Source organism: Oryctolagus cuniculus, chromosome 15, assembly GCF_964237555.1.
Source record: "Oryctolagus cuniculus chromosome 15, mOryCun1.1, whole genome shotgun sequence".
Lineage (NCBI taxonomy): Eukaryota > Metazoa > Chordata > Mammalia > Lagomorpha > Leporidae > Oryctolagus > Oryctolagus cuniculus.
The window spans coordinates 64,662,443-64,685,244 of NC_091446.1; the positions used below are offsets into that span (position 1 = coordinate 64,662,443).

Sequence of the window (22,802 nt, forward strand, 5' to 3'; positions counted from 1 at the left end):
CTATCTCATATTACCCCCTCTATAGCCTTATCCATCCAAATCATCTCTAATCTATAGCAACCACTAATGTGTTTTCCCATCTCTATCAATGTGTTATTTCAAGAATGCCATGTAAATGGGACGATACAGTACATAATCTTTTGAGATTGCATTTTCATTCAGCATTATTCCCTTGAGATTCATTCAAATTATTAAACAAATCAATAGCTCACTTTATTTTAATCATGTACCCCTGAAGAACATTTGGGTTGCTTCCATTTTTTACTATTATGTATAAAGCTTCCATGAAGATTCACATATAGATTTTCATATTAAGTTTTCATTTCTGGAATACATGTCCAGGAATCCAACTGCTAGACCATATGATGGCATGCATTTTTAGTTTTTTAAGAAACTGCCAAGGGGCCAGCGCTGTGGTATCACGTAAAGCCACCACCTGCAGTACCAGCATCCAATATGGGCCGCCGGTTTGAGTCCCAGCTGCTCCACTTCTGATCCAGCTCTCTGCTATGGCCTGAGAAAGCAGAGGAAGATGGCCCAAGTCCTTGGGCCCATGCACCCTTGTGGGAGACTGGCAAGAAGCTCCTGGACCCTGGCTTCAGACTGGCCCAGCTCTAGCCGTTGCAGCAAACTGGGGAGTGAACCAGCATATGGAAGACCTACCTACCTCTCTCTCCCTCTTTCTCTTTCCCTGCCTCTGTGTAACTCTGCCTTTCAAATAAATAAATTAATCTTAAAAGAGAAAGAAAGAGAGAGAGAGAGAGAGAGAGAGAGAGAGAGAGAGAGAAACTGCCAAACTGTTTTCCAGAATAGCTATATTCTTTCAGATTCCTACCAGCAAGTATCAGTGATCCAGGTTCCCAGGGGTACCTCTGATTTGGGCCCAATTTTTACCCTGTAGTGGGGTGTATATCACATTCAGATATTTTTAACAGTTGTACAACAGAAAACTTTTTGAAGGTTGAAGGAGCATAGAGTTCAAAAGAGTCAGTATCTTCTACTAAAGTTATTTGGTGCAATGTAGCTGTCTATAAAGTATATCACACTTGTGCCAGGGACTCAGTTATTCCCTGCCCAATTATCTTTAGAAACGGAGGAGTTCAATAGGCTGGCGCCACGGCTCAATAGGCTAATCCTCCGCCTTGCAGCGCCGGCACACCGGGTTCTAGTCCCGGTCAGGGCGCCAGATTCTGTCCCGGTTGCCCCTCTTCCAGGCCAGCTCTCTACTGTGGCCAGGAAGTGCAGTGGAGGATGGCCCAAGTACTTGGGCCCTGCACCCCATGGGAGACCAGGATAAGTACCTGGCTCCTGCCATCGGATCAGTGCGGTGCACCGGCCACAGCACACGACCATGGCGGCCATTGGAGGGTGAACCAGTGGCAAAGGAAGACCTTTCTCTCTGTCTCTCTCTCTCACTGTCCACTCTGCCTGTCAAAAAAAAAAAAAAAATTAAAAAAAAAAAAAGAAAGAAAGAAAGAAAGAAACGGAGGAGTTCAAAACTTGTGGTTCCCAGCTTCATCCAATATCAGGATCCCCTAGGAACTTGTTAGAGATGGGTATTTTTGGAACCCACCCCATGCTACTGAATGAGAAACTCTGGGAGTACACTTAAAATTTGTGCTTTAATGAGCCGTCACTCCTCTGAAGGTGAAAGCCACTTTTTTATGCAGTAGCAAGCACAAAATGACACTATGTCTGAAGGAAAATAATATATACCCTATGTGACTGACACCACAATAGCAATCTGCTATTGCAGTGTCAGAGACACTCTGGAGTTCTGTAAAACTAGAGAAACTCCCAATTCTAACTGTAGAGATCAGGGCACAGCAAATTCCATCATGAAGTAGCCAGTCCCTGATGGGGACCATCAACAGTCCCACCACATATCAAAGAGGGCCAGAGGCCAGCACTTACAAAGCACTCCGCAGCATCATCCATAATCCCCAGCTGGAAACGCTGTTCATCCTGGAAAGTCTTTGCCAGAGCACTGCGCAGAGTGTCAGATGGAAGCACTTTTTCATTACTGCATTGAAACTGGTTAAAGATTCCCTGTAGGGAAGAGGTTAGACAAGAGAGAAAGCACAATGCTGTTACTAAGCTTCTCACATTCCAGTCTGTTATGCTAACATCTTCATGCTGATAGCTACAGAACTAAATGTACTTCCCATATGCTTGCAATTGATTAAAAAAATCCAGAGTCAAAATGAAGGGCATGATGTGTGCTAATAGGAGTCCTCACTCCTACCTCTGAGTGTGATGCCATCAAGGACACATTAGGACAGACCATGAATTAATGTAATGCAGTTATCTCATTTTCTTTAATACACATAGAAGTAGATAGCTTAAAAAGTACAAGTTGCATATATACAGAATGTCAGAAAATTATTCCTGGAGGGCCAGTGCTGTGGCACTGGCATCCCATAGGGGCGCTGGTTCAATACCAGCTGCTCCACTTCTGATCCAGCTCCCTGCTAATGACCTGGGAAAGCAGCTGAAGACGGCCAGGAGCCAGGAGCTTCTTCTGGGTCTCCCATGTGGGTGCAGGAACCCAGGGACTTGGGCGCCATCCTCTACTGCTTTCCCAGGCTATAGCAGAGAGCTGGATCAGAAGTGGAGCAGCCGGGGACCAGCGTCATGGCTCAATAGGCTAATCCTCTGGCTGCGGTGCTGGCACACTGGGTTCTAGTCCCAGTGGGGGCGCTGGATTCTGTCCCGGTTGCTCCTCTTCCAGTCCAGCTCTCTGCTGTGGCCCAGAAAGGCATGGGAGACCAGGAGAAGCACCTGGCTCCTGGCTTCGGATCAGCGCGGTGCGCCAGCCGCAGCAGCCACTGGGGGGTGAACCAACAGAAAAGGAAGACCTTTCTCTCTGTCTCTCTCTCTGTCTAACTCTGCCTGTAAAAAAAAAAAAAAAAAAAAAAAAAAAAGTGGAGCAGCTGGGACCCAAACCAACACTCATATGGCATGCTGATACATCAAGCAGTGGCTTTACCTGCTACGCCACAGCACTGGCCCCTAATTGTCTCTGACTTTACAGGTCTGTAAATCCTGATGAGTGCATCTTCCAGAGAATGGAAGCACAGGTGGCAACAAGTGGCACCTGATTTGATAAGTCCTTTTCAGGAGGTATTAGAGCCTCCCCAGAGAGTAGAATGTGTTCTCAGACATCATGCATCCCAGATCCTCACTAAGCCATTCAGCTAAATGACTCATTCAGCAATGTATTACATTCTAGTAGGCCAGAAGAAAATTCTTCATTTGAAATTATTAGTAATTCTTTCATACAAAAAGAAATACCAGTGTTATTTTTTCAGGACAAATTAGCAATGAGACCAGAAGTTAGACTACTTTATAAACATAACCACATGATTTAAGAATAGGAAGCCCTCTTGGGGCTGACACTGTTGTGCAGCAGGTTAAAGCACCAGCCTACAGTACTGGGATTCCATATGGGTGCCAGGTCGAGACCCAGCTGCTCCACTTCCAATCCAGCTCCCTGCTAATGCACCTAGGAAAGCAGCGGAGGATGGCCCAGGTCTCTGGGCCCCTGTACCCACATGGGTGACCCAGAAGAAGCTCCTGCCTCCTGGCTTCAGATTGGCCCAGCTCCGACCATTGCAGCCATTTGGGGAGTGAACCAGCAGATGGAAGACTCTTTCCCTCTGTCTCTACCTCTCTCTGTAACTCTGTCTTTCAAATCAATAAAATAAATCTTAAAAAAAAAAAAAAAAAAAAGAATAGGAAGCCCCTCCAACCTTGAGTGGTCAATTCTTGTTCTTCATCTTATTTGGTCAAATAGCAGCATTTAACTCAGCTGATTTGTAAAATACTTTCCCCCCTTGGCTTCCAGGGTACTACACTCCCCTGATTTTCTTTCTACCCCATTGGCTACTCAACAGCCATCTCCTTTGCTGGTTCCTCTTCAATTCCAGGACTCAGGTCTCAAGCCTCTAACTTCTTGACTTGGCTATAGACTCACATTCTTAGCGGGCTCATCTAGTATCATGGTTGTACATACACATATATTGACAACTCCCAAATTTACATCAACAGCCCAAATTTCCTTCCTAATTCCAGATTTGTATAACCAACTATATACTAGACACCTACATTTGAATACCAATAGGCATCTGAAGTTTAACATGCCCCAGACTCTATGTGGGTCGCAGAAACGCAAGTTCTTGGGTCATTCATTATCTGATGCCTCCTAGAATATATTAGCAAGAAACTAGATAAGTAGTAGAGCAGCCAGGCCTTGAATTGGCACTCTAATATGGGAGGTGGATGTATCAAGCCCATCAGCTGAGCTTCTTATCTTTCCCCTACAAATCAGCTTCATCTGCATTCTGTTCCATCTCAGTAAATGACACCAGCCTTTCAGGTACTTGGGCCAAAAACCTTAGAAGTGATCTTCACCCACTCTTGCTCACACAGTTCACATACAATCAAATCCTCTTAATTCCATCCTCAAAACACACCCCACACTCGTCAACATCTCATCTGCTTTCACTCTAATCCAATCCACCCTATATTTTCACTGGAAGACTATTGTTTCCTAACTGATCTTGTCTCCCTGAGGAAACACACAACAGTGAAAACAGCATTCTTTTTTTTTTATTTTTTTATTTTTTTTATTTACTTGAGAGACAGATACAGATAGGAGATCTTCCATCTATTGGTGCACTCCCCAAATGTCCACAACAACTAGGGCCAGGCAAAGACAAAGGAGCCTGAAATTCAATTTGGATCTCCCACATGTGTGCCAGGTGGCCAAGAACTTGAGCTGCTGTCCCCCAGGTAATGCATTCACAAGAAGCTGTACGTGGAAGTGGAGCTGGGACTTGAACCTAGGCACTGTGCCAGTATGAGATGCAGGCATTCCAGGAGGCAGAGCTAACTACTACACCAAATGTACTCCCCAAGGTGTTTATGTAAAAGGATAAATCAGATCATGCTGTTTCTCTGCTCAAAATCCATTGTCCCCCCACTGACACAGTAAAAGTTAAATGGCAAAGCCTTACACAATTTGGCCTGCTAATCTACTTCTAGCTTACCCCACACCAGTCACACTGTTCCTCACTGTACCCCAAATCAATCATACAGGTTCTGGACCCAGGGCCAGAAAACTTGAAATCTCTGCTGGGTCACTCTTCCTTTAGCTATCTGTATGGCTCAGATGCTCATTTCCTATAGGTTTTTATGCAAATATTACTTCTTCAATATAGTATTTCCTGGTCATCCTACTCAAAATTATAGGCTCCATTTTCCCTTATCCCAAGTCCTCCATGCTCACCTGTTTTATTTTTTTTTAAAAGATTTCTTTTTTTAAAAAAGATTTATTTATTCATTTGAAAAGCAAAGTTACAGAGAGGCAAAAGCAGAGAGAAAGAGAGAGGGAGAGAAAGAGGTCTTCCATCCGCTGGTTCTCTCCTGAAACGGTCGCAATGGCCAGAACTGGGCCAATCCGAAGCCAGAAGCCAGGAGCTTCTTCTGGGTCTCCCACGTGGGTGCAGGGGCCCAAGCACTTGGGCCATCTTCTACTGATTTCCCATGCCACAGCAGAGAGCTGGATCGGCGGCAGAGCAGTTGGGACTTGAATCAGCACCCATATGGGATGCCAGCAGTGCAGGCAGCAGCTTTACTCACTACACCACAGTGCCAGTCCCAAGATTAATTTCTTTATTTGAAAGGCAGAGTTATACAAACAGAAGAGAGACAGACAAGAAGAGATAGATTGTTCATCAGCTGATTCACTCTACAAATAGCTGCAATGGCAGGGGCTGGGCTAGACCAAAGCCAGGAACCAGGAACTCCATCCAGGTCTCCCACATGGATGGCAGGAACCCAAGCACTTGGGTCATCTTCCACTGCTCTCCCAGGCACACTAGGAGGGAGCCAGATCTGAGGAAGAGCAGCCAGGGTTGAAATCAGCACTCATGCTGGCATAGCAGGAGGCCACTTAACCTACTGTTTGCCACTATGTGGACCCCCTTACCATGTATTTTACTTATCAGATTCTACTCTCTAGAATATAAGCACACAAATTTGTATGAGGCCACAAATTTTTAACCCTTTACTCCCTACTACCTCTTAGCACTTAGAATGGTACTGGAATATAAAGGGTCAACAAATGATATTTTTGAATCAATGAATGAATGAATGGTGTGGAATGGATAGATCTTACTAAGGAAGATATTATTGAGTTTCCTCTCTTTTTAAATTTTTAAGATTTATGTATTTGAAAGGCAGAGTGACAGAGAAAGAGTGAGACACAGATGGCAAGAGAGCTCTTTCACCCTTTCATTCCCCAAATGTCTACAACAGCCAGGGCTAAAGCAGCTGAAGCCAGGAACCAGAACTCCACCTGGGTTTTTCACATAACTAGCAGAGAACTAAGTACTTGGTTTAGTCGTTTTTTCAAGAGTCCAAAACTTTGTCTAAAAACAAACCAATGAGAAATTATTTCTAGGGCCAGCACCATGGCATAGTGGTTAAAGCCCTGCCTGCAGCACCAGCATCTTATATGGGCACCAGTTCAAATCCCAGCTACTCCACTTCCTATCCAGTTCCCTGCTAATTGCCCAGGAAAGCAGCAGAGGATGGCCCAAGTTCTTGGGCCCCTGTATTCACATCAGAGACCTGCCTGGAAGAAGCTCCTGGCTCCCAGCTTTGGATCGGCTCAGCACCGGCCATTGCGGCCATTTGGGGAGTGAACCAGTGGGTGGAAGACCTCTCTCTCTCTCTCTCTCTCTCTCTCCCTCCCTCTCTCTCTCTCTCTCTCTACCGCTCTCTGTAACTCTTTCAAGTAAGTAAAATAAATATTAAAAAAGAAATTATTTTCAGGATATTTCTGTACAAATTTGATATTTTCAAACTTTGACTAATTTATTCCCCTTAACTGGGCTTCCTAGTACTCCAAGGCATCCACTGTTCCTAATGAATAACCTACTTTTGATACATAGCAGTAGTCATACACCATCTTAGGGAGAAAAACAAATGTAATCAATCCCATTACTTTTTTTTTTTCTTTACTAAAAAGTAGTTTATTACACAAAGTTTAAAGAATCCCCAAGCACCCTTAGATTTATAAAAAAAAAAAAAAATCGGCATCCTTTGTAAAGTTACAATTTGTATATATGGTGATACCTTTCTTCTGTACAGCCCAAGTCAGAGACGCTGATGAGGAAACTTTTAATAGAAACAAGTAATTCAAACCACTGAATTTTCTCAGATCACTTGGCTATGTCCTATGATTCAAATGACTCTGAGAAAGGACAGGGCTCCACTAGGAGATGGCATAGTGTAATAGCTAAGAACATAAACTCCAGAGCCAAACTGACTAGGTTCAAACTTCAAAAAGTTCATGGAAACATGTATTATGAAAAAATTACTACATAGATTTCAAACTTTAGTTGCACACAAAAACTTATCTTTTAGTTCCATTTTTCCATGGACCTTTTGAAGTATCTCAAATATCTATCTTGGATCAATACCTGGCAGCATGATAGGTACTATCCACGTTTTAGGTTATTATGTTATTGTATCTGGAGTCATTTTATGTTACTAAAGAGGCTTTATGCCAGGGTTCTGTGGTGAAGACGGGCCCAGAGTCAGATGCTTCTATCTTGGGCTACTTCTGGGGTCTCTGAGACCTGAGTAGGAAGAACCAAACTTCTCTATTCAGCTGCTCCCATTCAAGGGAGGCCGGTTTCCCCTGACCTAGATATAACAAGGGTTTCATGGACAGACAAAGGAAAAAGTCTCAGGTCAGAGTTCTGCCTGCACCCACAATGGGTCTGCAACAAACAGTTCTGGCTGTTGCTTTCAGTGGTTTCACTGTTTCCATGCAATATTCTTTTTCCATCTATTATAAGCAGTCTTCTCCAAATACACAAAGTATCTGAGTACATTCTGAATAGCCTCTGGCTGCATCTCCTTTATTTTCTTACTTTAATTATTGTTGTCTTGCTCTGCTATTGTTAGGAAGAAGCAAGTGTACGAGGGATGAAGCAGCCTGAGCCTGCCAGCACGCATCTGGGAAGCTGCAGCTCCGGAAGAAGCTGCAGCACAAAGCCCCTCTGTTAAGGCAGCACACTAACCACTGTGTGTCCCTCTCACATGAGCACAGGGGCTGGAACCGGCCTCCCCCTGTTCCCTTTTTCACCCTCCTCCCACCTTTCCCAGAGGGAGATCCTGTTCTCACCAAAGAAAGCCAAGAACATTTAGTTCAGCAGTAAGAACAGGTGGCAGCACCAATAAGGAACAAAAACTGGTATTCTTCCAATCGCTGAGTTCTATGGCAGGGAGGGAGAAAGGGTAGGGAGACTAAACCCCTGTGGGGTCCCTGACAGTTCCATTTCAACAAGAAAAGAAAACCCACCTTTGAGGTTTCTCTTTGATCTTCTTCACAGGGTGAAACCAAAGAGGTCTTCCTTTTCTTCTCAGGAAAAGGCAATTATTTTTTGTCTGTTAACTATTTTCTTGGATACAGTACAAAAGCAACAAGACTCTAATGACTAAAAGCAGGTGATTCCCCACCCGGCTCTCTTGGATCAAGTAGCAAACAATTCTATCCACATGAACACATAATTATTTGGATTAGTAAAAACCATGTAAATACGACAGAAGTGCCATAAAGACAGAAAATCTTTGTGCTCTGGCTGCTACAAATGCAGCTGTTGCCCAAGCTTTTTCCACTGAAACACAGGCTTTTGTCTCTAGGCAGGGAACAGTTGTTTGTTTCTCTCTTGAGATTTCCTAGTTTTACATCTAAAAGAACTCAAGAGTAGAGTAGAGAAGGTGTGGATTTAGGAGAAAGGCAGTGACTAATTTTGGTGCTTTGTGGATCCAAAGTCTTTGGAAAGTGCCCCAGTCAGCAGTCTAACCCATCACTGAGGGGGATCCAACATTATCTTCTGCAAAGGCGAGACACAGTTTCCACCTTGCCACTAACTCAACTCCTCTGGTTTCCTTCTTTATCTGGGCTTCCCAAATCATCCTTTTTCTCATGATCACTCCTTTCTCTACACCTCCTGGGAAATCATAGAACCTAAATGTGGCCAATCTAGCCTGTTTGTAAACATAATGCTCTGGAAATAAGATACAGGACTAGTCCTTAAGGATACTGACTTCCAGAAAACAGAAATTTCACTGGTTTTGTGTGTTCAAAAGAATATTGTGGCAAAAAAATATGCAAATTTACCCCTTGGTACTCAAAATAATAACAAAGGATTCTTAATATTTTATTGTAGAAAATTCCAAATGTACAAAGAGTAGACAGACTAGCATAATAAACTCCCAACTATCCATCATCCAGTTTCAACAATTATCCACCCATGGCCAACCTCACCAACTGCCCCACTCTTAGAGCATTTTGAAACTCATGTAGACATTTTTCATTTGTACATATTTCAGAATACATCTGTTAAACAGAGAACTTTTTATTTAAAACATAACAACATTGTCAACACACCTAAAAAAGGTAAACAAAAATTACTTAATATCATCAAACATCTAGTCAGTATAATAGGAACTTCATCCAACTTTGGGGAAGGCAGAGAACAGCTGGGTAGTTTCTCCCTTGGGATTCTCTAAACTTATGTCTAAAAACCACTACCTATTGGGCTTCCTAGTTAGAAAAGTATTCATATATCCTATATTAGTCCATTTAATCTAAATTCGGTTATAAGTACCATATCTCCCCCAAGAGTCCAAGGGTTTATTTGCATTTGATTCATAACCCTGTATTTTGCATTTGTAGTTGTGGGGTTTAAGACCGTCATAACCTACCTATTACACTCTTTCCCACTATCTATACAAAACACAATTCCACATACACACAAAGACAGAGACAGAAACACCAAGACTCCCAGACAATGCACAAAAGACAGAGATGAGCCACATTCTGGGGCATTGCTTTTAGCGGGGAATCATAAAATAATGTTGAGGTGTGGTGTTGTGGCCTAGTAGGTAATGTCACCATCTGCAATGTTGGCATCCCATGTGGGCACTGGTTCATGTCCCAGCTGTTCCACTTATGATCCAGCTCCCTGCTGACTACCTGAGAAAAGCAGCAGAAGTCCAAGTGTTTGGATCCCTGCATTCACATGAGAGACCTAAAGGAGTCTCCTGGCTCCTGGCTCCTGGCTTCAGCCTGACTCAGCTCTGACTGTTGCAGCCATCTAGGGAGGCAGTGGCGGAGGGTGGGGCAGCAGATGTTAGAAGATCTGTCAGGGCCAGCACTGTAGTATAGTGGAGGTAAAGCTACCGTCTGCAGTGCTGGCATCCCATATGAGAACTCTCTGCTATGGTCTGGGAGAGAAGCAGAAGATGCCCAAGTCCTTGGGCCCCTGCACCCAAATGGGAGACCCGGAAGAAGCTCCTGGTTACTGGCTTCGGATCAGCCCAGCTCTGGCTATTGCAGCCATCTGGGGAGTGAACCAAGGATGGAAGACCTCTCTCTCTCTCTCTCTGCCTCTGCCTCTCTGTAATTCAGCCTTTCAAATAAATAAACTTATAAAAAAACAAACAAAAAAGATTTATCTCTCCCTCTCTATATATAACTCAGATGTTCAAATAAATAAATCTTTTAAAAAAATTAATGTTGAACATATTGCCTACTGATTTTTTTTTTTTTAAGATTTATCCATCTATTTATTTAAAAGGCAGAGTTATAGAGAGGCAGAGGCAGAGAGAGAGAGACAGGTCTTCCATTCATTGGTTCACTCTCCAAATGGCTGCAACGGCCACAGCTGCGCTGATACAAAGTCAGGAATCAGGACCTTCCTTCGGGTCTCTCATGCAGGCGCAGGGGCCCAAGGACTTGGGCCATCCTCCACTGCTTTCACAGGCCATAGCAGAGAGCTGGTTCAGAAGTGAAGCAGCCGGGACTTGAACTGGCATCCATATGGGATGCTGGCACTGCAGGTGGCAGATTTACCTGCTATGCCACAGTGCCTACCCTACCGTACGGGTTTTTGACAAAAGTGCTCAGACCATACAGTGGAGTAAGGATAGGCTCTTCAATACACGGTGCTGGGCAAAACTGGATTTATATATGTAGAAGAATGGAATTAGATCCATATGTCTCACCATTTGCAAAAGTCAATTCAAGATGGATCAAAGACCCATATTTAAGACCTGAGACTATGAAGTTGCTGGAAGAAAACATAGGGGAAACACTCCAAGATAATGGCACAGGGTATGACTTCTTGGACAAGATTCCCAAAGCACAGGCAACAAAAGTGTAACTAAATAAATGAAGCTTTTGCACAGCAAAGGAAATGATCAACCGAGTGAAGAGATACCTTACAGAACGGGAAACATATTTGCAAACCACCTATGTGACAAAGGATTAATATCACAAATATATCAGCAACTTAAAAAACTCAACAATGGCCAGCTCTGTGGCATAGGAGGTTAAAGCCCCAGCCTACAGCGCCAGCATTGCATATGAGTGCCATGTCTGGTCCCAGCTGCTCCATTTCCAATCCAGCTCCCTGCTAATGTTCCTGGGAAAGCAACAGAGGACGGCCCAGGTCCTTCGGCCTCTGCACCCACATGTGGGTCCTGGATAAGGCTCCTGGCTCCTGTCTTTGGATCGGCTCTCAGCTCCAGCCATTGTGGCCATTTGGGGAATGAACCAGTGGGTGGAAGACCTCTCTCTCTGTCTCTACTTCACTCTGTAACTCCATCTTTCAACTCAATAAAATAAATGTTAAAAAAAAAATAGGAAGCCCCACCAATCTTGAATGGTCAATTCTTTTTTTTTTATAGAAAACTTTTATTTAATAAATATAAATTTCAAAAGTACAACTTTTGGATTATAGAGGTTCTTCCCCCCATAACCACCCTCCCACCCACAAACCATCCCATCTCCTACAACCCTCTCCCATCCCATTCTTCATTAAGATTCATTTTTAATTATCCCTATATAAAGAAGATCAACTTTATACTGAGTAAAGATGTCAATGGTCTACACCCACACAGATACACAAAGTATAAAGTACTGTTTGAAGATTAGTTAGGACAGAGGTCCTACAAGGGGAGCAAGTGCACAGTGACTCCTGTTGTTGATTTAACAATTGACACTCCTATTTATGACGCCAGTAATCACCCGAGGCTCCTGTCATAAGCTGCCAAGGCTATGGAAGCTTCTTGAGTTCACAAACTCCGACCTTATTTAGACAAGTTCATAATCAAAGTGGAAGTTCTCTCCTCCCTTCAGAGAAAGGTACCTCCTTCTTTGATGGCTTCTTCTTTCCACTGAGATCTCACTCACAGAGATCTTTCATTTAGGTCATTTTTTGCCACAGTGTCTTGGCTTTCCATGCCTGAGATACTCTCATGGGCTTTTTAGCCGGATCTGAATGGAATGGTCAATTCTTGGTCCTCATTTCATTTGGTGTCTCAATATCATTTAACTCAGCTGATCTGTGAAATATTTTCTTCCCATAGCTTTCAGGGCACCACACTCTCCTGGTTTTCTTTCTACTCCATTGACCATTTCCTTTTTCAATTCCAGGACTCAAGTCTCAAAGCTCTGACTTCTGGAATTCCATATAGTCATTCACACTCTTAGTGGGCTCACCATCAAGACAAAGAGCATAATAAATGTTGGGGACGATGTGGACAAAGGGAAACACTAACACACTGTTGGTGGGAATGTAAATTAGTACAGCCACTGTGGAAAACAACGTAGAGACTTCTTAAAAATCTAGAAATAGACGTGCCATATGATCCAGCAATCCCCCTTCTAGGTGCATACCCAAAATACTTGAACACGATGTATCAAAGATACCTGCAACACCATGTTCATAGCAGCACTGTTCACAATAGTCAAAATTTGGAATCAACCAATGTGCTCATCATCAGATGAATGAAAAAAGAAAATGTGGTATATATACACAAAGGAATATTATTCAGCTATAAAAAGAATGAAATTCTATAATTTGCAGCAAAATAGACACAACTCTGAGGACATCATGTTGAGTGAAATGAGACAGGCCCAGAAAAAAATACTGCACGTTCTCTCTTATATGTGGGACCTAAATTAGAAGAAGGAGAGGAGAAGAAGGAGAAGGAAGGAAGGAGGAGAAGGAGAAGGAAGAAAAGGAGGAGAAGAAAGAGGAGGAGGAGAAGGAGGAGGAGGAGGAGGAAGAAGAAGAAGAAGAAGAAGAAGAAGAAGAAGAAGAAGAAGAAGAAGAGAGACAGAAAGGTCTGGATCAATATTGCTGAAAATATAGTTTTATATTTCCAGATACAGACATTTCAGGACATCTTACAAACAAAAAGGTACTTCTTACCCCCCCCCCCCCCCACCTTCAGCACCATTCCGGCTTTTAAGACTTACACTAGCGTTCTTAAAAAGAAAAATCACTAATTGAGAAGATTTGTCAAGTTTAATCAATCAATGCAAAATTCTTTTTTTTGCTTATTAACAAAAAACACTCTGTCCTACATCCTGGCACTGCAAAGCCTCTAGTACAATCCCTGGAAGGAGAACAAAATCTTTGTAGCATACTAAGTACAGAGGACGGATTTCCTCCCCTGAACAGAGATAAATAAATAAGCCAACACCAAAGTAAAGTTATACCCTAGGGGATGGGGGCATGACACCAGATTCAATATGAATAATAATACGAAGTCTGGGCTACAGACAACAATTAAGGTCCAGAAAAAATCTTTTAGTGATACTAGATGGGAATAAATTTGGAGTTTCTGAGGGAGCAAAGTAATTAGCACACAAACTTCTTTTATTTGCTAAGTCAGGGTTGATAGGCATATAGTTCAAAGTAAGTAAAACAACAGACTGACTCAAATTCTTTTCAATGAAAGCCATTATTACTAAAACCCATGCAAGGTTCTGAAGCTGAAATTATTTTAGGGACTTAGGATCAAGTAACACAGGGGAAAAAAATAGTACATTTTGCCAGACCAAAAGAAGTGAATAATCATAAATATTTTGTAGAAATCACCAAAAGAAACTATGAGCGCTGCATAAAATATATAGAGAGAAGATCACAAGGCATAGGAATATTGACAAATGTTCATAGAGCAGAAGGAAAGAAAATATTAAAGACACGAACTGAAAGATGTTCACTGAAGGCCAATTCTAAGTGCATTTTAGAAGTTGGTACAAGGTAAAGTATGCAACTGAGAAAAAGAACAGTGATGCATCTCACCTAATAGTAGGTTGTAGGGGTCGACACTGTGGTGTAGCGGGTAAGGCCGCTGCCTGCGATGCCAGCATCCCATATGGGCACTGGTTCAAGACCCAGCTGCTCCACTTTTTTTTTTTAATATTTATTTATTTATTTATTTGAAAGGCAGAGTTACAGAGAGGCAGAGGCAAAGAGAAAGAGAGAGGTCTTCCATCTGCTGGTTCGCTCCACAACTGGCCAACAGCCAGAAATGAGCCGATCTGAAGCCAGGGACAAGGAGCTTCTTCCGGGTCTCCCACATGGGTGTAAGGGCCCAAGGACTTGGGCCATCTTCTATTTCTTTCCCAAACCATAGCAGAGAGCTGGATTGGAAGTGGAGAAGCCAGGACTTGAACCAACGCCCATATGGGATGCTGGCACTGCAGGCAGAGGCTTTACACACTACGCCACAGTGCCAGCCCCTGCTGTTCCACTTCTAATCAAGCTCTCTGCTATGGCCTAGGAATGGTGTAGAAGATGACCCAGGTCCTTGGGCCCCTGCACTCACATAGGAGACCTGGAAGAAACTCCAGGCTCCTGGCTTTGAATCAGCCAACCCAGCTCCAAGCCCTTGTGGCCATTTGGGGAGAGCATCAGTGGATGGGAGACATCTCTCTCTCTCTCTCTCTCTCTCTGCCTCTGCCTCTGTAACTCTGCCTTTCAAATAAATAAATCTTAAAAACAAAAAGAAAAGAAAAGTAGGTTGTAGACTAAACATTATACTCCAAAATAAAGAAAGTTGAGAGGCCAGCACTGTAGCACAGTAGGTTAATCCTCCGCCAGCGGCACTAGCATTCTATATGGCTGCTGGTTCTAGTCCCGGCTGTTCCCGTTCCAATCCAGCTCTCTGCTTTGGCCTTGGAGAGCAGTAGAAGATGGCCCCAGTTCTTGGGCCCCTGCACCCACATGGGAGACCAGGAAGAAGCACAAGGCTCCTGGCTTCGGATCGGTGCAGCTCCTGGCATTGTGGCCATCTGGGTAATGAACCAGTGGATGGAAGACCTCTCTCTCTCTTTGCCTCTGCCTCTGTCACTCTGCCTTTCAAGGAAATAAATAATATTAAAAAAAAAAAAAAAAGAAGAAGAAGAAGAAGAAGAAAGAAAGAAAGAAAAAAAGAAAGACGGTTGATTTGGGAGCAAGTATTCAGCACAGGATTGAGACACGGCTTAGAACACTGCAGCTCCTATCAAAGTCCTGGGTACGGTTTCGATAAAACACACCCCAGGAGGCAGAGGTGATGGTACTGGGTCCCTGTCACCCAAATGGGCAACCCAGCTTGAGTTCCAGGGTCCTGACATTAGCCTGGCTAAGTCTTGGCTATCTATGAACCTTAGAGGAATGAACCAGCAGATGGGCGAACTCGCTCTCTTAGCCTCTCAAATAAAATGAAAATAAATAAATTAAAATTAAAAATAAATTTGACTTTATAGAATTGGCAAGTTCTTACAGAGTATTTCAACTTGAGAAATTTTGAAGTTCCTTGTTACAAGAAAATATCAAACTTAGTCTTAGAGAATACAAACAGGGGGCTGGTGCTGTGGCACAGTGGGTTAACGCCCTGGCCTGAAGCACCAGCATCCTATATAGGCGCCGGTTCTAGTCCCGGCTGCTCCTCCTCTCATCCAGCTCTCTGCTATGGCCTGCCTGGGATAGCAGTAGAGGATGGGCCAAGTCCTTGGGCCCCTGCACCTGCATGGGGGACCTGGAGGAAGCTCCTGGCTCCTGGCTTCGGATTGGCACAGCTCCAGCCATTGCAGCCGTCTGGGGAGTGAACCATTGGATGGAAGACCTCTCTCTCTCTCTGCCTCTGCCTCTCTGTAACTCTGCCTTTCAAATAAATAAATAAAATCTTAAAAAAAAAAAAAAAAAAAAAAGACAAAAGCAAATGAAAGGAAAAAGACAGACACCAACATCTCAGTAACAGAAATCCAACAACTATTAAAGAGTATATCACTCCAAGAAAGCAGAGTTGTTTTTTTTTGTTTGTTTGTTTGTTTGTTTTTTTGACAGGCAGAGTGGACAGTGAGAGAGAGAGAGACAGAGAGAAAGGTCTTCCTTTTGCCGTTGGTTCACCCTCCAATGGCCGCCGCGGCCGGCGCGCTGCGGCCGGCGCACCGCGCTGATCCGATGGCAGGAGCCAGGAGCCAGGTGCTTTTCCTGGTCTCCCATGGGGTGCAGGGCCCAAGCACTTGGGCCATCCATCCTCCACTGCACTCCCTGGCCACAGCAGAGAGCTGGCCTGGAAGAGGGGCAGCCGGGACAGAATCCGGCACCCCGACCGGGACTAGAACCCGGTGTGCCGGTGCCGCAAGGTGGAGGATTAGCCTATTGAGCCACGGCGCCGGCCTGAAAGCAGAGTTATTTACATTATGGTCAGGGCACTGTGCTAGACACTGAAGAAACACTAAGAGGGAGTAAGAATTGAGCTCCCTTCCCTAAAACGTATTTGGCCATGCTAAATACTGGTAAACTCAAACAGGCATATTTTTTAAAGTTCATGAAGAAGGAAACTTTCTGAAGCTGAGTTCTGCAAGGTGGATGTGGTTTGGCAAAACACAGAAAATAATCCAAAGTGAATGGTGTCTGAAATGTTTGGGAGATAGGCATAGCAAGGGTCTGCTACCAAAGCTGAAATGGAGAGTGTCTAGGGAAGAGAAAGAGAGAAAAAGAAGTGTGAAATTAGGTCTTAAAACATCTATAATCACACCTTTTTAAGTGATTTAAGAGACAACTAGGAGTCACTTCAAGGTCATAAGAAGACAGTAACTTTAAAATAGCAATCCAGGGTATTCTTAGGTTAAAGTAAATAAAGTAGGGCTGGCGCCGCAGCTCACTGTGGCACCGGCACCCCGGGTTCTAGTCCCGGTTGCTCTTCCAGTCCAGCTCTCTGCTGTGGCCTGGGAAGGCAGTGGAGGATGGCCCAAGTGCTTGGGCCCTGCACTCGCATGGGAGACCAGGAGGAAGCACCTGGCTCTTGGCTTCGGATTGGCGCAGCGCACCTGCGGTAGCAGCCATTAGGGGGGTGAACCACCGGAAAGGAAGACCTTTCTCTCTCTCTCTCTCTCATTGTCTAACTCTGCCTGTCAAAAAATAAATAAATAAATAAAGTAAATAAAGTAGGAAAATACTACACATAGAGAAAATTTAGAGATCTAAAAACAAGTATTCTTCTTACAAAAATACTAAGCAAAAGACTTATTGCTAGAAGGATCACAAGCCAGAGAGGAAACCTAGAATGACAATCTCTATGTTGGAATTCAGGCAATTTCTAGTTTTTTTTTAGTTTAGTGTGCTTTCTAGAATGATCACAGTACTTTTCTATATTTTATAACAAAAAATGATCACACAAAAAAACGAATATATTACGTACTTATAATCACTTCTCAGCCTTTTGGCTAAGATCAAGTGTAATATATATTTGCATATGTTCAAATGCTACATATAGGGGCTGGCACTGTGGTGTAGAAAGTCAAGCTGCCGTCTGCAGTGCTGGCATTCCATATGGGCATCAGTTTGAGTCCCAGCTGTTCTTCTTCCCATCCAGCTCTCTGCTATGGCCTGGGAAAGCAGTAGAAGATGGCCCAAGTCCTTGGGCCCCTGCGCCCATGTGGGAGAACCAGAAGAAGCTCCCGGCTCCTGACTTTGGATTGGTGCAGCTCCGGCCATGGCGGACATTTGGGGAGTAAACCAGAGGATGGAAGACATCTTTCTCTCTCTCTCTCTCTCTCTCTCTCTCTCTCTGCCTCTGCCTCTCTGTAACTTTGCCTATCAAATAAATAAATAAATAAATATTTTTTAAAATGCTATAAATATAGCCAAAAAATAAATAAATATCCATGTGCCCACAACCCAATTAAAGAAATGGAAAAATAAACACTGAGTTTGAGGCTCCCCAGGTGTTACATCCTCCTCCTCTCATCTTGCAGAGGCAACTGCGATCCCAAATTTGATGAAAATCATTCCCTTTTTCTCTATTAGTTTTATGATATGTATGAATCTCTGAAAAATATGTAGTTTGGTTTTGCCTGGTTTTCATTTGTATATAAATGGAATAAAAATTTACATAATCTTCTGTGACTTTTTTAAAAAAGATTTATTTACTTATTTGAAAGGCAGAGTTATGGAGAGGCAGAGAGAGAGAGAGAAAGAGAGAGAGAGATGTGTCGTCCACCCGCTGGTTCACTCCCCAGATGGCTACAAAGGCTGGAGCTGTGCCAAACTGAAGCCAGGAGCCGGGAGTTTCTTCCGAGTCTCCCACACAGGGGCAGGAGCCCAAGGACTTGGGCCATCTTCCACTGCTTTCCCAGGCCATAGTAGAGAGCTGGATTGGAAGTGGAGCAGCTGGGACTCGGACTCGAACCGGCACCCATATGGGATGGGGCACTATAAGAAGTGGCTTTACCGGCTATGCCACAGCACCAGAACCCGACTTGGTTTTTCTTTAATTCTAAGTGGTATCTTTGAGATTACTGAAAACTGAGAAATGTAACTGCAGGCTATTCGTTTTTACTACTACATGATATTTTACTATGGGAATAAAACTATAATTTTAAAATCCACTCTACTATAGTTGAAATCAGTTATTTACATTTTTCTTTATCACACAAAAAAGACTAGTTTCAACATTCTCATTATCTTTTCAGTATATCACATATCAAGACATTTTTTAAAATATGCCTAGGAGTGAAACTTCTGGGTGGTAGCTTATGTATAAGTTCAATTTTACTAAGCGATGACAAAGTTTTCCCAAGTAGTGGTATCAGTTTATATTCCAAATAGCAATGTATATTCCAAATAGCAATGTATAAAAGTTCCCACTAGTCTACCTTTCTGGTGACAATTTTATCAGCTTTTTTAATTTCTGTCAACCTGAAAGGTTAATTGCATTTCTTAAATTACTAATGCAAGGAAGCATCTTACATATGCTTGGGGTCCATTTAGGTTTCCTATTCTCAGAAATGCCTATCTATATCTTTGCTCATTTATCTTTTTAAATTAATTTTTATTTTCATTTTACTTGAAAGGCAGAGAGACAAAGAGAGAAATAGAGAAAGATCTCCCATCACTGGTTCATCCCCCCGCCCCACCAAACACCTGCAACAGCAAGGGCTTCATCCGAGTCTCCCATGTAGATGAAAGGAACCCAAGTATTTGAGAGGAACCAAATATTTGAGTGTGCACCTACCTTTTAGGATGCACATTAGAAGGAAGCTAGATGTGAAGTGGAGTAGCTGAGACTGAACCAGGCAAATTGATATGGGATGCAGAGGTTTTAAGCAGTGACTTAACTGTAGCACCAAACAGCTGGCCATCATCTATATTTTATTTATGCTTGCAGCGCTAAGCTAGATACTAACCCTTTGACGACTTACATATATCAGATATTTTCTTCCAGTTTGCAGTCTTGTCTCTTTATTTTATGGGGTCTTAAGTTCTTGAACTTTCTACAATAAAATATTTATTCATTTTTAATCTTGTATTTTGTGCCTTTTTTACTTATTTATTTTCATTTTATTTAAAAGTAAAGAGACAGAGAGAAACCAAGAGAGATCTTCCATTCACTGCTCACTCCCCAGATGCCTGCAACAGCTAGGGCTGGGATAGGCCAAAGCCAGGAGCCTCCAACTCCATCTGGGTCTCCCAAAAGGTTTGCAGGGACTTTAGAACTTCAGCAACATCTGCTGCCTTCCAGAGTGCACATTATCAGGAGGGTAGAGTTAGGAAGTGGAGTAGCTGTTGACATAAACCAGTCACTCTTAAATGAGATGCAGATATAAGCGTCCAAAGGGCAACTTAACCACTACACCAAATGCCCACCCTCTCATGTCTTATTTAATTTAATAAGTCCTTTCCTATCTTTGAGTCATGACATTATTTCATATTTTCTTTTGAAACTTTAAAAATGCTGTCTTTCATATTTTAGTCCTTGATTCATATCAAACTCTTATTTTTGGTATAATACCAAAATAGGATCTATTTCTCTTTTTCTATATGGATAACCAATCATCCAAACACCATTTATTGAAAAGTTCACTTTCTCTTTTGATTCACAGAGCAAACGGTAAGCTTCCAATGTCTGTTTCTGAATTCTTGATTTTGTTCCATTGATTTATTCATCTTACTGTAGCCAAACCACACTATATTAATTATTATAGTTTTATAACAATCTTGATTTCAGGTAAGGTATGACAGTCATTTATTCTGTTGGCAGAATACTCATTATTTCTGGCTCTTCCCTCTTGTAAAAATCATGATAGGATCGTATGTCTTGGCCCCACTGTGGTTCAGTAAGACAAGACATTAGCTCTTGCCAATAAGTTGTGAGGAGAAGGAAAGTTACAGCCTTTATCTGCCTATGCCAGTTCTATGTTCCCCTGGCATAGCAACTAATAATATCCAGTATGATTTTAGCTTTGGCAACTGAGTCCTGAGTGACTATAATGAGTAGGGTTTCCCTACTAACTTGGATGGAATTCCAGGCTCCTGGTTTCAGCCTGAACCAGCTGTTGGAAGGCATTTGGGCAGTGGATCACCAGATGAAAGCTCATTCGCTCAGTCTCTGCCTTTCAAATAAAGTCAAAGTAAATAAATAAAATTTCAGAATTGACTTTTCTCAACCTCAAGAAAAAACTTGCCAATCAGACTATACATTAATACCACAGCTTAATATATGAAAACAATGGAAGACCACATTGTTTAAAAAAGCTAGAGACATACAAATCCTAGGATACAGTAATTCCAGTCCTGGATATCCACACAAAAGAAACAATACACATATGTAGACATATACAAGTATGTTCTTAGCAATGTTGCTCATAAAATTCAAATACCAAAAACAATTCAAATGACTATTAGGAGTAGAATGGACAGTGATTTATTTATGCAAAGAAATACAACAATGAAAATGAATAAAATAAATCACAAAAACATGAATAGTTTTATAAAAACTATTGCTGATTGGCCGGCGCCGTGGCTCACTAGGCTAATCCTCCGCCTGGCGGCGCCGGCACACCGGGTTCTAGTCCCGGTCGGGGCGCTGGATTCTGTCCCGGTTGCCCCTCTTCCAGGCCAGCCCTCTGCTGTGGCCCGGGAGTGCAGTGGAGGATGGCCCAGGTGCTTGGGCCCTGCACCCCATGGGAGACCAGGAAAAGCACCTGGCTCCTGGCTCCTGCCATCGGATCAGCGCGGTGCGCCGGCTGCAGCGGCGGCCATTGGAGGGTGAACCAACGGCAAAGGAAGACCTTTCTCTCTGTCTCTCTCTCTCTCACTGTCCACTCTGCCTGTCAAAAAATAAAAAAAAATTAAAAAAAAAAAAAAAAAACTATTGCTGATAAAGACACAAAATGCATATATAATGATTCTATTTAAAATGAAGCTTCAAAACCAAGTAATTTTAAGGTAGTTTTTTGTTGTTCTTGTTGTTGTTGTTTGTTTGTTTGTTTGTTTTTGACAGGTAGAGTGGACAGTGAGAGAGAAACAGAGAAAAAGGTCCTCCTTTGCCACAGGTTCACCCTCCAATGGCTGCCGCGGCCAGCGCGCTGGGGCCGGCACACCACACTGATCCGATGGCAGGAGCCAGGTACTATCCTGGTCTCCCATGGGGTGCAGGGCCCAAGTACTTGGGTCATCCTCCACTGCACTCCCTGGCCACAGCAGAGAGCTAGACTGGAAGAGGGGCAACCGGGACAGAATCCGGCGCCCCGACCGGGACTAGAACCCGGTGTGCCGGCGCCACAAGGCGGAGGATTAGCCTAGTGAGCCACGGCGCCGGCCTTTAAGGTAGTTTTATCATTGATGTATCCATTCTATAAACAAGGACACGATTATCACAAACAGTAATAAAGTGGTTTTCCCTAAGAAAACAGGTGATGTGGCCGAGAAAAAAGGTAAAGTGAATATCTATGGTGCTAGCAATATTCCATTTATTTATTTATTTAGATTTTGTTATGTATTTATTTGAGAGGTAGAGTTACAGACAGAGAGAGGGAAAGACAGAGAGAAAGGTCCACCATCAACTGGTTCATTCCCCAAATGGCCACAGTGGCCAGAGCTGGGCTGACCAGAAGCCAGAAGCCAGGAGCCTCTTCCCGGTCTCCCACAAAGGTGCAGGGGCCCAAACAGTTGGGCCATCCCCTCCTACTTTCCTAGACCATAGCAGAGAGCTGGATTGGAAGAGGAGCATCTGGGATTAGAACTGGTTTCATATGGGATGCTGGTACCATAGTCAGAAGCTTAGCCCACTATGCCACAGTGCCAGCTCCAGCAATATTCTATTTTGACCTAAACACAGTGGCCACTTGAAGATTACTCATTACATTGAATTTCTGTGATAATTTACATAAATATCTTTTTTTTTTTTTTGACAGGCAGAGTGGACAGTGAGAGAGAGAGACAGAGAGAAAGGTCTTCCTTTGCCGTTGGTTCACCCTCCAATGGCCGCCACAGCCGCCACGCTGCGGCCAGCACACCGCGCTGATCCGAAGCCAGGAGCCAGGTGCTTATCCTGGTCTCCCATGGGGTGCAGGGCCCAAGCACTTGGGCCATCCTCCACTGCACTCCCTGGCCACAGCAGAGAGCTGGCCTGGAAGAGGGGCAACCAGGACA

The 22,802-nt window shown here is 43.3% G+C and overlaps 1 protein-coding gene across 28 annotated transcripts in view; it reads right to left on the reverse strand.

The window, feature by feature from the left end:
- Window positions 1-22,802, reverse strand: part of USP54 (ubiquitin specific peptidase 54) — a 148,865-nt gene that overhangs the window by 56,818 nt on the left and 69,245 nt on the right. For all 28 annotated transcript variants that reach the window (XR_011382438.1, XR_011382439.1, XR_011382437.1 and 25 more), the window contains exon 4: window positions 1,915-2,049. Coding sequence is in view for 23 of the 28 variants with exons in the window: in XM_070057816.1 (XP_069913917.1) it covers window positions 1,915-2,049 (135 nt within the window). In the remaining 5 variants the exon portion in view is untranslated. The remainder of the gene's footprint in view (window positions 1-1,914; window positions 2,050-22,802) is intronic.